Source organism: Gouania willdenowi, chromosome 12, assembly GCF_900634775.1.
Source record: "Gouania willdenowi chromosome 12, fGouWil2.1, whole genome shotgun sequence".
NCBI classification, from domain to species: domain Eukaryota; kingdom Metazoa; phylum Chordata; class Actinopteri; order Blenniiformes; family Gobiesocidae; genus Gouania; species Gouania willdenowi.
Window position 1 is genome coordinate 4,608,060 of NC_041055.1, and position 15,727 is coordinate 4,623,786.

General features: G+C 41.4%; 2 protein-coding genes across 2 annotated transcripts in view; one reads left to right on the forward strand and one right to left on the reverse strand.

The window, feature by feature from the left end:
* The window catches only part of LOC114473084 (voltage-dependent N-type calcium channel subunit alpha-1B-like), a 198,151-nt gene that overhangs the window by 170,190 nt on the left and 12,234 nt on the right, over nucleotides 1-15,727 (reverse strand).
* LOC114473083 (tripartite motif-containing protein 16-like) lies at nucleotides 234-2,263 on the forward strand. Its single transcript, XM_028462480.1, has one exon. It carries the CDS (start codon nucleotides 294-296, stop codon nucleotides 1,956-1,958), a length of 1,665 nt encoding a protein of 554 aa, XP_028318281.1. The 5' UTR covers nucleotides 234-293; the 3' UTR covers nucleotides 1,959-2,263.

Here is a 15,727-nt window from a genome sequence, read left to right on the forward strand (position 1 = left end):
CACCATAGTTATTTTTTTTATAATAAGTAGAGACACTATTGTGAACATAGGTTCAGCCCTGGACCTGCAAAACCAGCCAGGCTGGATGTGTCTTTAAACTGAGTATCAGTGAAACACCTTCATTTCCTGGATTAAACAACAACATTCTCTCTCAGCTCTTGGCTCCACCCCCTCAGATCTGCACTTTGTCTGTGGGTGTAACCAGGAAGTGCTGACTCATGCTGTAAAGTAGCTTTGCACTCAGACGCTCAGACTGGTTTTCAGGGAGAGGCAGTTACACTGGGACTTGTGAAATGGCGCAGGAAGGAGCTGATCTGTACGGAGAGACCTTCTCCTGTTCCATCTGTCTGAACCTCCTGAAGGAGCCGGTGACCGTTCCCTGTGGACACAGCTACTGCAGGATGTGTATCAGCAGCTTCTGGGATGGAGAGGCTGTGAAGAACAGCTACAGTTGCCCTCAGTGCAGAGAGGCGTTTACACCGAGGCCTGTCCTGGTGAAAAACACCTTGATGGCAGAAGTAGTGGAGAAGATAAATAAGAGCAGACGTCACGATGCTCCTGCTGTTGAAAGCTACGCTACAGCTGAAGACGTGGCCTGTGATTCCTGCACTGGAAGGAAACTGAAGGCCTACAAGTCCTGTTTGGTGTGTCTGGCCTCTTATTGTAAGAAAAATCTTCAGCCTCATCATGAATCTGCTGCATTCAAGAGACACAAGCTGGTGGATCCATCTGAGAAGCTGCAGGAGAAGATCTGCTCTCGTCATGATGAGGTGATGAAGATCTTCTGCCGCACTGATCAGCAGTGTATCTGTTTTCTCTGCTCCATGGATGAACATAAAGGCCACGACACGGTTTCAGCTGCAGCAGAAAGAACTGAGAAGCAGAGAGAGCTGCAGGAGAGTCGAGCTGACATCCAGAAGAACATCCAGGACAGAGAGGAAGATGTGGAGCTGCTGAAACAGCAGGTGAAGACCATCAACGTCTCTGCTGATCAGACAGTGGAGCACAACGAGCAGATGTTCACTGAGCTGATCCGTCTCCTCCAGGACAGAAGGTCTGAGCTGAAGAAGGAGGTCCGATCCAAGCAGCAGACTGAAGTGAGTGCAGTCCGAGCTCTTCAGGAGAAGCTGGAGCAGGAGATCAGTGAGCTGAAGAAGAGAGACGCTGAGCTGCAGCAGCTCTCCCACACTGAGGATCACATCCAGTTTGTCCTCAGCTACAGCTCCCTGTCAGCGCTCAGTGTGTCCACACACTCCTCCATCATCACAGGTCCTGAGAACTGCTTTGAGGAGGTGACAGCAGCTGTGTCAGAGCTCAGAGAACATCTCCACAAAGTCCTGATGGAGGACTGGACCAAAGTCTGTCACACTGTGGAGAGAGTGGATGTTTTACCACCAGAGCCGACGAGCAGAGCTGGATTCTTAAAGTATTCACAGGAAATCACTCTGGATCCAAACACAGCTTTAATTAAGCTCAGTTTATCAGAAGGAAACAGAAAAGTAACAGTAATGAGTGAAAATCAGGATCATCCTCCTCATCCAGACAGATTCACTAATTATCATCAGGTCCTGAGCAGAGAGAGTGTGACTGGACGTTGTTACTGGGAGGTGGAGTGGAGAGGGAGAGGAGTTTGTGTAGCTGTTTCATACAAGAGTATCAGCAGAGCAGGGTTTGGACATGAATGTGGACTTGGTTATAATAACAAATCATGGTCTTTAAGGTGTACTACAAACAAATACACATTTTATCACAACAACATCAGAACTACAGTCCCAGGTCCTCATTCCTCCAGGATAGGAGTGTACGTGGATCACACAGCAGGTATTCTGAGCTTCTACAGCGTCTGTGACACAATGACTCTCCTCCACAGAGTGAACACCACCTTCACTGAGCCGCTCCACCTCGGACTCAGTGTTTTCTACAATGTTGGAACTACTGCTGAACTCTGTAAACTTTAACACACACACACACACACACACACACACACACACACACACACACACACACACACACACACACACACACACACACACACACACACACACACACACACACACACACACACACACACACACACACACACACACACACACACACTTATAGGGAATGTGTATTTTTTGTGGTTTCTGCTTTTATTCTGTTATTGTATTTGTCATAAAATATGGTTTTTAGGTTTCACATGTAAAAAATTGTTGGTTCCTTTTTTTTTTGTCGCTCCCCCTGAGAATAAAATCAATTGTAACCAATAAAGTGAATAAAGTCACTTGTTGTTGTTATTGTCCTTTTACACCTTAAACGATAGGATTTTAAACTGTTTTATTATATACAGTATATAGGTTATTATACACACACACATACTGTATAAATGGAGATAGCAGTGCTAATCCAAATATAATATTGAATTATGACAATTATAACTGTAATTGAAAAACATCTGTTGCTGTTGTAATTGTAACTGAATTGTAATTGAGTTCAGCAAATTTAATTGTAATTGGTAATTTACAATTAATGATAACTTCTGATACTATAAAATATTCTGGCCTCTGGTGGTGAAATAACTGATGCATCCTTGGGTTCATTTATTTATGTGTAATCATTATGGTCTGGGACAGGGATCTGCAACCTTTACTCTCAAAGGAGCCATTTTGCCTCATCTCACCTGGATTAAAGTCCTCCTGGAGCCAGAAAAATACCTTCTCAATGAAGACAATACAGTGATTGAAATTCTATACAGTTAAAATGACATAGAATAATGTTTGATTTCATGATTTGATTTTTATTGATCATGTAAATGGCAACTTAAAAACAGACTAAAATAAAATGAAATAAATTAACATCAAGAAATAACAACTAAACAGTATCTTGCATCTTCAAATTCTTACCCATCTCAGTTTACATGAACACAATGTTATATAAAGAAGATTATTTTTAGTTAATGTATTTAAAGAGCCACAAAAAGTAACTTGAAGTTTGATAACACATGATCATGTGATCAACACATGCTAATTTCTCATTTCTTGCCACACATAAAACATACATATTTAACCTGTACATTGGTGGTTAAATGAATCTGTTCCCACACAATTAAAATCTCTATTTTCTTTCAGAATAGTGTTTTTGTTGGTTTAGTTTTTTACCAGGGATTTAAAACTTAAGGTTAGTCACAGGTGCAGGAAAGTTGATGGTCTGTAGATGTTGCAGGAGGTGAAGTAGGAAGGTGCTGAGTCATTGCACAATGTGATTTATTTTTAGGTTAACAAATTGTTATATCTTGATTTTATTTGTCATTAATCAATAATAGCCTCTGTAGGAAAATAACAACTCTTTATTTCAATAGGTTTTTTTTTTTTTTAAAGCTATAGGGAGCCATTGCAAAAGAGTCAAAGAGCCACATGAGGCTCCAGAGCTGCAGGTTGCAGACCCCTGCCATAGACACATACACATTCTATTGGCTGATCCAAACAACAGCTCTAGGGTACGTTCAATAGCACAAATGTTAAACAATTACACCACAGTATATTATATCTATGGAGCAGACTCCCGTCCGCTGTCAGTTGCTATAGCCAATCAGATATCTTTGATTATTAAAAAGCTCCCCTGTAGTGGGAAGAGTGTTTGCAGGGGGGGGGGCACATAAGGTCAGCTGGGGGGGTGAATGCCCCCCCCCCCCCCCATGACGCCGACACTGAACAATTAGTAGCAACGATTAGTTTAAACTTGCAAATAATGGGTATGACAAATCGTGAATGTGGCTAAATTGGCAAAATTAAGCGTGGAAAAGTGGTAGAGAGGGTTTCTAAGTGCCGATAATGTCCTGAAAATGAAAAAATGTGCAGAAAAGGCATTCAAATGTGATGGAGAAGTGGTAGAAATGGAAGTAATGTAGCAAAAATGCATTAAATGGAGCTAAAATGCATTAAACGGAGCAAAAAAAGTGATGAAAAATAGGTTAAAATATGGCGAGTTTGTCACTCGATGCAGAAAAAGCATTTGATAGAGTCAACTGGTCATTCCTCCTTGCTGTCCTTGGCAAATTTGGCTTCGGAGAATCATTCATACAATGGATCTCCACCCTGTACAATAAACCTAAGGCCTCAGTAACCACAAACAAAATAACATCCCAAAGCTTCACACTGCAGAGGGGAACCAGACAAGGCTGTCCACTCTCACCTTTGCTTTTTGCAATATTCGTTGAACCTCTCGCAGCAGCTGTACGTCAGAACTCTGTTATTAAAGGAATCCACTCATCCATCTCAGAACACAAAATTAATCTTTACGCGGATGACATTTTACTCTATTTGGAAGAACCGCAATCCTCTTTAGAGGAAGTATTTAATCTAATAAACAGCTTCTCTAAATTATCAGACTATTCCATTAACTGGACAAAATCATCAATCCTCCCTTTGACAAAAAACTCATGGAATCCTGCACACCAAAATCCACAACACCCCTCCACCACAAATACAATTAAATATCTAGGCTTAAATATATCACCAAACTTAAATGAATTAATTAAACTAAATCATGATCCGATGTTGGACAAAGTCACAGAAGATCTGCGGAGATGGAACAATCTCCCCATCTCACTACTTGGCAGGATAGCCTCAGTTAAAATGAAAATCTTACCAAAAATAAACTACCTGTTCTCAATGATACCACTGAAACCACCAAAACAATGGTTTCAAAGATTAGATTCTACAACTACAAAATTCTATACTAGAAATAAAAAACCTAAAATAAGCCTTTCAACCCTTCAAAAAAACAAAGACAAGGGTGGTTTAGAAGCCCCTAATTTCATGCATTATTACTTAGCAAACCAAATACTATATTTAACAGAATGGCTAAAACCAAAAGAATACTACAACACCTGGCTAGAAATAGAACAGTTAGACTGCAAACATATTAAACTCTCTGATCTCCCTTTTATCACTGCGACCCTCAAACATCACAACTGCTTTAAAAACCCACTAAATGCCTCCACACTGACTGCATGGTGGAAAGCCCTGGACATCACAAATGTCCAATTAAAAACTAGTATACTGTCTCCAATCTGGCACAACCCCGACTTTAAAAATAAAAAAACACCACTCTATCTGAAGACATGGGAAGAGAGTGGAATCACTCATCTCCAAGACCTTTTTGAAAATGACAAGATCAGGTCATATAACAATCTAACCCAAGCATTCGATATAAATAAAAGTAACTTTCTACAGTACTTACAAGTAACAGAGACAATAAAGAAAACTACTCCACTAGACTTAACTACTTTACAACCTCCAGAACTGGCTATATATATGAAAAAAATCTCAACAAAATCAAAAAAAACTCTCAAAAATATACAGAGCGCTCTCGAACACTAACTGTAATTACTTACCAATCGCGAAGTGGGAGGCCGAACTCTCAATCACCCCGAGCACTGATTTCTGCGCAGAAATTTGTTGTAATACTTTTAAGATGACAAAAAACACAAACCTTCAGCTAATTCAATACAAGGTCCTCCACAGATCCCACATTACCCAACAGAAAATGTATAAAATGGGCTTCTCAGTGTTATGGTCAATTATTATATTCATCATCATATCGTCAAATGTATGTTCATGTGTACAATTTGTCATGTTTTAATACATGACGACTCCATTACTCTTTACACTTTTGAACAGCTGAATCATGATTAAACAGTACAGATCGTACTCAGTGCAGCACAGTCTCTGCCAAGCCAGAATCTCTGCTCACATGCAGACATACACTGACGCACACACTTATCAAGACAGATAAAGACTGGAGCCGAACCTTCTCATAACATCTTCATCATCCTCCAACATTTCCACTATGGGCATCTGACTCCCTCCCTTTTGTCTCTCACTGTTGGGACCTTTTCTTATCTGTATAAAACCTTAAGCTGAAACTGTTAGAGGGAGCGGCACTTCCTTCGGACGTCCGCCTGGACGGACGCTAATTTTGTTTCACTTTGTTCCATCTTGTACCTTTTTTCTTAGTTTTAGAATAAACTTGTTTTATATAAAATCATCAATGCTTCTCCTGGACTCCATCATTCAACCAGAGCAACAAATCATGTCTCCAAATGAGGTCAACCGTAAATTCAGCCGTAACAATTGGCGTCGACGAACTGGATCCATCTTCTGTCTGCCCCCGGACAGAGACTGGAGCACGAACCATCGGTTGAACCTCAAACACCAATTCGGACTAAGGTAAAGCTGCCTTTATAAACATATATATATAAATTTAGTTTCTGTTGGCTTTGCGGTTGCCCCTGAAGAAACGACATCTTCAATGAAAGAATGAAATCACCTTCAACTCTTATGCTAATGAAATGTCAACATCATTCAAAGGACCAAGCATCAGAAAGAAATGAACAATCAAAGGTCTGTGACCTTTCAGGACTCAAGGACTCAACTCCCATTCAGCAAAGCAATGCAATAACTCGCTCAGTCCCAAGTCAACTCTTCATCGTCTATGAATGGGCCGCATGCCAATGCCGGGATTAACACATCCTGCCCCATCATCAAAGACTGAGAACATGTGGGCGTCGGAGTGGACACTCCCCCACCAATGAGTTGCGAGTTAAATGCCACGATTACTGCCTGAATGATGGGCAGCAACTGCAGACTGATCACACGTCTGCTGGAAATCTTCACCAAAAAAAAAAAAAAAAAGACACTGTTTCAAAAGCCACAAGGATACCAAGCCACAAGAAGTCCACCACAGCCTTTGGTGGTAGTGCTAAATCACTTTAGCCTTGAACTTTGGCATGGAGGGGGACAACTAGCAAATAGCCAACAAGCTTCTCCTTCGATAGCACAATACTAACCCCTCTATCTTCTGACTGTGCACTAGATTATTTTGTTTTCATTTATTCTCTCACACGCAGACGGACCAGACATACAGTCACACACCCACATTCATAACTATGAGAAACACAGGACCACCAGAACTTCACACAGAACCCTTCTGTTTGCCACATGAGACCATGTGTGCCCATCATTTATCTTTGCTTTTATTCATTATGTTGCTCATTTATTTACACTGCTTTTGCCTTTATGAGAAAAGAACAAACAAAGGGGAAGAAAATAGTGTTACAACATTCATTGTTTTCATTTTGCGCGCCTCCCCCTTACCGCGTCGGACTGTCTGGCCGGCCCAAAGCCACTCGACAGCAGGGGGGGGTACCAAATTTTTCCTGAGAGAAAAAATGTCCCATTAGTTGCTATGAGTACATAGGCAATTACTTTTCAAACAAGAAGTCCTGGTTTAATGTGCAGAAAAAGGATAAACCTTGCTAGGGAAAGCACTCTTCGGGGATAGTGGTCCACCTGATTTGATACATGCTTGGTAACCGAATACCGTTCTGAACAAATTTCTACGTTCCCTTAGAGTGAGGGTTATTAGAGGTTGCGTGCTCCGTTGAATAATCTTAGAGGCGCCCAAAAAGTCCTGACAGTTGTGCGAAATTTTCCTTCAGTTTGGTACTGAGGTTGTTTTCCTTCAGTCTTCTAAAAAGTTTACCAGGTTTTAAAGGTTTTTTTTTCTGGGTGTTTAAAAACACCAAACGACGTTTTTTATATATGATACCACTTTCAGTGGAATGACTGGCTTTGACCTTGACTGACCTTGCTGTTCATGTTCAGTGTCCATGTTTTTGTTGTTATATGTGTATACTCGTTGTTGTGTGTACTTGTCTATGTCTTCGTCTTTGTTGTTGTTATTGTGTTGTTTTTTTTCCAATACACAGGCCGCTGGCTGTATACTCAAAGGAGACGAATCAAATCCAACTAAAGAAAAGAGATATTTTAAATTATCCAGTTAAGTCTTAATGGTTTCCTCTCTTTCTGTTTCTGAGTGTTTCCTAACAGACAATGCCACCGCCTTCTCGACTCCGATCCTGCCTCCCTTCGCCGCCATGCCTGGTCACTGCTCTTATGATGAAGGATGAGAATTAAAGGGAAGTATTGTCCATAACTGTAACTGGGAAGCAAAGGGGAAATAGATTGAAATAGACACGTGACAATATGACATATTGTGGATGTTCTAACATAATATCTATTCCAGAGACTACAGAGACTTCCAATCCAACTGCGAAAGTGGGGACAGATCTTCAAATTTCCAAAGGGAGCGTACAGTTGACCCTGGCTTTGACCTTTTAAGGCTGAGGAGGAGGAGTTCGAGGAGGTTGGAGGGCACAAAGGCAGGCGGACACAAGAGAGAGGAAAACGGAGACACATCCAAAATGATCAGATAAGTGATTTTCCAATGATATTTATCATATGGTTTTAAGAATCCAAATGTATTCCTATGTAAAAAAGGGAAGGGAGCGGGCCAACGTCCCTCTGATTTTTGATTTATATTTTATCATAGGAAAATAATATACCCCAAAACCCTCCAACCATTTTCTTCTTGTTCCAACAGCACTTAGCGTGCAAGACCATAAAACACCTTCACTGGGTTTAGACACGTTTAAGGGAAAAAATTAACTGTTCTCAACATTGGGTTGGTGGCCCAATCTGGGTCGCCTGGGATTTAAAAAGGGTCCTCCTGAAATTCTTGATAATTGATTGAAATAAGAGATAGTTTAAAGTTAAGTAACTTCCAAGCATTTAAGGAAGCTCTCCAAACCGTGCTGGGGCTCGTCACCCCTACGAATGGGATAAATACAGAGAGCAAAAGACAATATGATTGTTCGACTCAACTTAACTTTAATTCTGTCTAACCTTAAAGGGCCAATAATCTTGCTAAACTCTGGTTCAGACACAGAATAGGAGACACTTTTGCCACCAATTGACCTTCAAAATTAAGTAAATTACATCTCAAATAATAATTATGAGGGAAAATAATGAAATAAATGAACTGACAAATTCAGCTCTATAAAAGAATTAGGCTATGTAAATAGGTGTGGAGTGTTAACATTATTCAGAATAAATAAAGGATAGAATAAGATTTCTCCTTCACAAATAAGAGATAGCAAAGAAAAATGAAACAAACAATTTAAATAAATAAATAACATCATTTATTTATTTGGTTAAACTTATTTAGCTTTCTCACATCTCCATGTCTCCCAATTGTATGTATTCATCTTGAGAAGACATGTAACCACACTCCACACTTGTCCGACTTGCATGTCCTTCTCCGTCCGACTTGCATGTCCTTGTAAATAGTGGTTCTCAAATTGTTGCTTCTCACCAGGTAAGTAGACGTACCACAGTTTGAGAATCACTGCAACTCCAGCTGTGCTTCTTCTTACTCCAGGAAAAGAAAATCGAATTAATACTTCCTGCTTTTCTTTCAGCCTCATATTTTCCCACTCGCGTGCGAATGCTACAGATAACATTGAGCTAGCTCACTAACCCACACCTAACCATTGTGTGATTGTGCAGCAGCACCTTTCAGGATCTGAAAAACTCTCAGATCCTGACCTCTGACCTGTCTCTGCATTCCTGGCCATACTAACTATTCATTTAGTTAGTTAACTAACCCTAACACCCCTAAACTTTTATTTTATTTTGTTTTGTTTTGTTTTGTTTTGTTTTGTTTTGTTTTGTTTCCCCCCCACCCCTTTTTTTTTCTGTTCAGGTACCAGCTAAAGCCTACCAGGTACCAGCTACCAGCTAAAGCCTCAGTAGTGGGATCGCGCCTGTGTTCAGGTACCAGCCAATCCCAAGAGTTCTGTTTTGGTGTTTTTCCCCCCCCTTCTGTTCAGGTACCAGTCGGTCCCAAGAGAGGTTGCCAGGTGTGTGGAGACTACCCTTCCTCAGACAACAACCAATCATCTACAACGCCGACCGGAAATGAACGACCCACACGGCAGCGAAGGTCGTGGAGCGGGCGACATGGATCCAAGATGATTGCCGACACCAGCTGATGCTGAGACGGAGGCTGACCGAACAATGAAGGGGGAACCGACAAGGCCACCGAGACACACACAAGAAAACGCTCTAGAACAAGGGCCTAGCTTTGTTTATAAGCCACACCAAATGCTCATAGCTAGGTTGAGGGTGGACAACCTCACACCTAGCTGCAGGAATACAGTCATAAACCCTTCTGCTACGATTGAGGAAAATACTCAAGATTCTTCACTCATGGTGCCGCCAATCAAGTGCGGTGATTCTAACCATGCTATTGGTTACCCCAGTTACCACTGAACTCAGCCGATGAAGACGAGTGATGTCCTTGATGCAAATGATGATTTTTGCTTATCTAGATGTAATAAAGGATGATTTTTGATGATTCATGCCATTGATAATAATGATGAAGAAGTTTATTTCCACATTTTCTTGATATATCTGTGAATATAATAATTTTGTTTCTTGATTTGGTCGTTGAGGCGACCAAAAGTGGGGAATGTTATGGTCAATTATTATATTCATCATCATATCGTCAAATGTATGTTCATGTGTACAATTTGTCATGTTTTAATACATGACGACTCCATTACTCTTTACACTTTTGAACAGCTGAATCATGATTAAACAGTACAGATCGTACTCAGTGCAGCACAGTCTCTGCCAAGCCAGAATCTCTGCTCACATGCAGACATACACTGACGCACACACTTATCAAGACAGATAAAGACTGGAGCCGAACCTTCTCATAACATCTTCATCATCCTCCAACATTTCCACTATGGGCATCTGACTCCCTCCCTTTTGTCTCACACTGTTGGGACCTTTTCTTATCTGTATAAAACCTTAAGCTGAAACTGTTAGAGGGAGCGGCACTTCCTTCGGACGTCCGCCTGGACGGACGCTAATTTTGTTTCACTTTGTTCCATCTTGTACCTTTTTTCTTAGTTTTAGAATAAACTTTTTTTATATAAAATCATCAATGCTTCTCCTGGACTCCATCATTCAACCAGAGCAACAAATCATGTCTCCAAATGAGGTCAACCGTAAATTCAGCCGTAACATCAGCAACAGACATCTGCTCTCAGTGCACCCAGAATACAGCGGATTCCTATTTACATGCCTTATGGCTTTGCTCCTCAGTTCAACACTTTTGGATTCTAATCACTGAAAAACTGTCCTCCATTTTGGACTGCAGGATTCCTTTATCTCCAAATCTTTGTTTGATTGGAGACCTGACAATGCTTCAACCTCCAGCAAACCAATCACAATCAATCCTTGCGGCACTAGCCATAGCAAAAAAAAACAATATTACTAAATTGGAAAGACAAAAAATCCTTAAACATAAACCAATGGCAAAATCTCCTCACAGAATTTATTTCCATGGAAAAGATGTCTGCTCTCAGAAAACAAAAAAAAATAACGTGCTTTGAGGAGCGTTGGACTCCTTTTTTAATTGCATTAAATCTAAATTTTTAAAAGCCTGATGATCTAGCCTGCAAGCGACTGCCAGCACCACTCTTTACTAATGCACTAGCCCAACTGTAGGCTATGGGGCCTCCCCGGGGGTCGTATTGGGTGGGTGTGCGGGGGCGCGGCGCGTGGTTCCTGGCCTGGTGGATCTGCGTCGGGATTGGCTGGTCTGCTGGCTGGGTGCGCCGGGCGCCGTGGGCGCGATTCCGGGGCGGGGGTGCCCCGGGGGCGGATCCTTGGTCTACGTGTCCGGGGGAGTGCTCTCCTGCCATCTGCCCGGGGACCGGCCGCGGCTCGTGGCGGGGCTGCGCAGCCTTGGGCGTGGCGGGGCTGGTGGCCTCGGGCCCGCTGTCGTCCGGGGTGTGCTGGCGTCGGGGGGGTGTCTCGTGCCGGTGCGTGGGTCGTCGGGGATCGCCTCCGTGGGGGGGGGGGCTCTATTGGCGCCGTTGGTGTGGGGGGGCGGTTCCGGGCTGGTGCTTCGGTACTCTGGCTTGCCGGTCCGTGGCTGGCGGGATGGCGGTGGATGGCGTCCTCTCTCGTCAGGGGGGCCGGGGCCGCCTCCCGGTGGAGAGTGTTGTATCGTGGCGCCGGGTGGGCCTGTGCTGGCCCTGTTGCGGGCACAGGCCTCCCCCCTGCTCGGCCACTCCCCTTGGCGGCGGGGTGGCGTTGCTCCAGGCCGGCGGGCGGCGGGGGTCGCCCCCTGGGGCGCCGGGGGATGGGGTTGGTGCCTGGCTGTGCCCGGGGGTGGGAGGTGTCGCCGTGCTCCGCAGGGCCGGCGCGGTCTGGGGGGTGCCGTGGGGAGGGGTCTCCGGCTGTGCTGCTCCGGGGCCCGCAGTGCCACTTGCCCGTCTGCGCCATCTATCCTCTCGCGTGGCCCGCCATGCGGACGGGCCCGGCTCACACTGGACAGGCCTCCTACATGTTCACTTCACCCCACTCCCAGCTGGTCTGGCTCACTCACAAAATGCACTACACACCCATACCCAACCCTTGGGGGTTGGGGGTTGGGATCGGTGGCGTGGTGCGCTGGGTCCTTGGCTCCTTGGGGCCTTCTCGGGTGTGTATGGGGGGGGCAATGGCTGCCTCTCGGCTTGGGATCTTGGGGGCGTTCGGGGGGCTGCTTGGCCGTGGGGTGGTCGCCGGGGGCCCCTACATTTCCCGCTCTTTCTGCTGGCCCGACTGCTTCTTCGGGCCCGGGGGCGGCCCATGGGTTTTGCAGTAGCGGTTCTTGGAATCACATTTGTCATGGACGCACCGGCCTCGGGCTGTGGGATAACACTCATACTGGGCTTCCCAAATACCTGTTTTATGGAATTTTCACTCACTTCCTCCTCTGCTCACAGCCACCACCATTATTCCTAAGCCGCACACTGGTTACCAAACTGGCTTGATAACACAACAATAAGCACAATATACACTACCACAATTTCACATCGCATCACTTGTAACTTATTGACTATTCCCCACCCATTCGTTTTCCTATCTTGTATCCCTCCTCCCTGTTAACTCCCCCCCCCCACCCCCCTCACCCTGGTGTAACACTGCCCTCTCTTTTTAACATCCTCCCTTTAATAAAGTATTTACCCTTCCCTAGGGAGGGCTGGTGATGGTCACAATTATGCAATGAAATAAATTCATTTATTTAATTGCAATAATAAAATATGCATTGCTGTTAAAAGATTGCACTTCTTGTAGTGTTAACCTTCAACAGCATGTGCAGACAAGGTGAAAAAAAAAAAGAAAAAAAAAAAAAAAATATGGCGAGTTTGGTGTAGTTGCAGAAAAAGGGTAAAAATAAGCAAAAATGGGCACAAATTGTTCAAAAATTATTCATAGTTTGCCGACCCCCTCCCAGTGTCAGGTTTTGAATAATATGTAGAAACAGTTATCTGAATAAATGAAACCTTAAATTCAAAAAGAAGACAAAAAGGACGTATTACGCTGAAGTCAAGGAAACTTAAAATGATTATATTTAAGATATATTTCACCATAAGACGGTTGGTCTAATGTTTTGCTTTAGCAAGTGTAGAAAACGTCAAATCTTGCGTCAAATCTGTCACGATCTTAAGCTTGTTTAGGCACATTTCAGCATATTAAGCAAGTTTGGCACAATTTTAGCAAGTTTATTAACCTTTAATAACATCTGACTAGAGAAATGTGTTGACTCTGAAATGGAATTGGGAAAATTTGCAAATGTAATATCAGAGACAACAATCAGTCTGTACAGAGACTCCAGTGCTAAGCTAACACACGTGTTTTTGGAGGAATACTCACAGCTGTAAAAGATCAACAGAGTCATGATTTTAAATCAATGTTGAAATCAACCTAATGGAGAGAAACGTGAGACTTTTCTCTCTGTGTCATCTGAAGCTGTGATGCTTGGATGTCATTTCGTCGTGTGTAAATAACACGTTTATCAAAGTCACGGCTGCAGCGTCAGACCTCAGATTGACTTTGATCTGCTTCCTATGATGTGCAAAATGAAGCCTAATGAGAGCAAATAAGAGGAAGAAATCCAGTGGATGAGTCAAAGGAAACTGATTCATTCAAATCTGAACCACGGCAGCATTAATTCCTTCTTTAGTTTAGAAATGTGCTCGTTCAGTGATAAAACCAGCACAAATTGGACAAAAAGTATCACCCGTTTAATCCACAAATCTCTGAATAAATGCAAATGCAGAAGGACAAAAACAAAACCACTCAATAAAAATCACTGCAGCAACTGCAAACCACCAAAATATAAACACAAACAAACAAAATCAGCCTAAAAACAATTAAATATAAAAGTCAAACTACAGGAAATTCCCCCAAATTCACACAAGACGCTACAAATACACAGCAAAACAACAGAAAAAGATAAAAACGACTACAAAAATACACAAAATAACAGAAATATACAAAATTCCCCTGAAATCACACAAAATAACAGAAAAATATTTTTAAAAATGACAAAAACACAAAATGACAACAAATACAAACAATATAAAAATATCCAAAACAAGAAAACCACTTAATAAAAGTTACTGTATCAACTCAACATAATAACAATTAGAGGGGAACAGGCCACACCTACATTAGATGACTTGTTGAACAGAACATAAAAACACATGAAATCACAAAATATATGTAGCAAGGACTAAATTACTTAAATCACCCAGAGCACACAAAAATAACAGGAGAATATACAAAACGTGAGCAAAAATACACAAAAATAACTTCTAAAACATAAAAAACAAAACTCAAACAACACAAAATTACTTAGAAATCACACAACACACTACAGATATGGATAAAAATAATAAAAAGGGATTAAAAAAAGGCAACAAAGCACTCAAAATGACTCCAAAAAGACACAAAATAATAGAGAAACATACAAAATTCCTCCGAAATCACTCAAGACTACTACAAATGTACACAAAAAACAGAAAAACATACAAAGCAAGGACTAAATTAATAAAATAACAGAACATAAAAAAAATGTTACATAAATAGCAAAAAAAAATACACCAATGAAATTACACAAAATGACTCACAAACAAACACACAAACAATTCTAAAAATGTAATTAAAAAAAACGAAAATAAACTGACCAGAAATCACACAAGATGCTACAAATACAGATAAAAAATAACAAAAGGATAGAAAATGACAACCAAACACAAAACTATGACAAAAACATACAAAATGACTCCAAAAACACACAAAACAACAGAAAAATATCCAGAATTCCACCGAAATCACACTATACTTCAAAATAAATGCAAATAAAAATAACAGAACACACTGAGTCATTATAGGGCAATAGACCACGCCCACATTAGGTGACTTGTTGAACAGAACATAAAAACACAAAAAAATAACGATACGAAGCAAGGACTAAATTACCTAAATCACACAGAACACACAAAAATAACAATCAAAATTTAAAAAAACTACAAAAATACATAATACGCCAATAAAAATTACACAAAAATAACAGAATATAAGAAATGTGAACGAAAATCCCCAAAAATAACTCCAAAAACATATGAAAATTAATAATTATTTAAGAATCACTCAAGACATTACAAATCTAGACAAAAATAACATGAAAGGACAACAAAAAAAGAAAAGAAAACTCTCAAAATGACACATAATAACAGAGAAATATACAAAATTCCTCCTAAATATAATCGTTTAATCAACAAATCTCTGAATAAATACAAATGCTGAAGGACAAACAGAAAATTATTCAATAAAAGTCACTGTAGCAACTGCAAACAACCAAAATGTAAAACAAACAAACAAGGCCCAAAAACAACTAAATACTGAAAATAAAACTATTACGTTCTAATATTATGCAATCCTGACAGACTTGTCTTTTTACAAAAGAAACATCTGTGTGCATGAGCTCAACACAC

What these genes read in the sequence shown, in the direction of transcription:
- LOC114473083 (XM_028462480.1), top strand. Translation starts at nt 294, where the DNA reads ATGGCGCAGGAAGGAGCTGATCTGTACGGAGAGACCTTCTCCTGTTCC.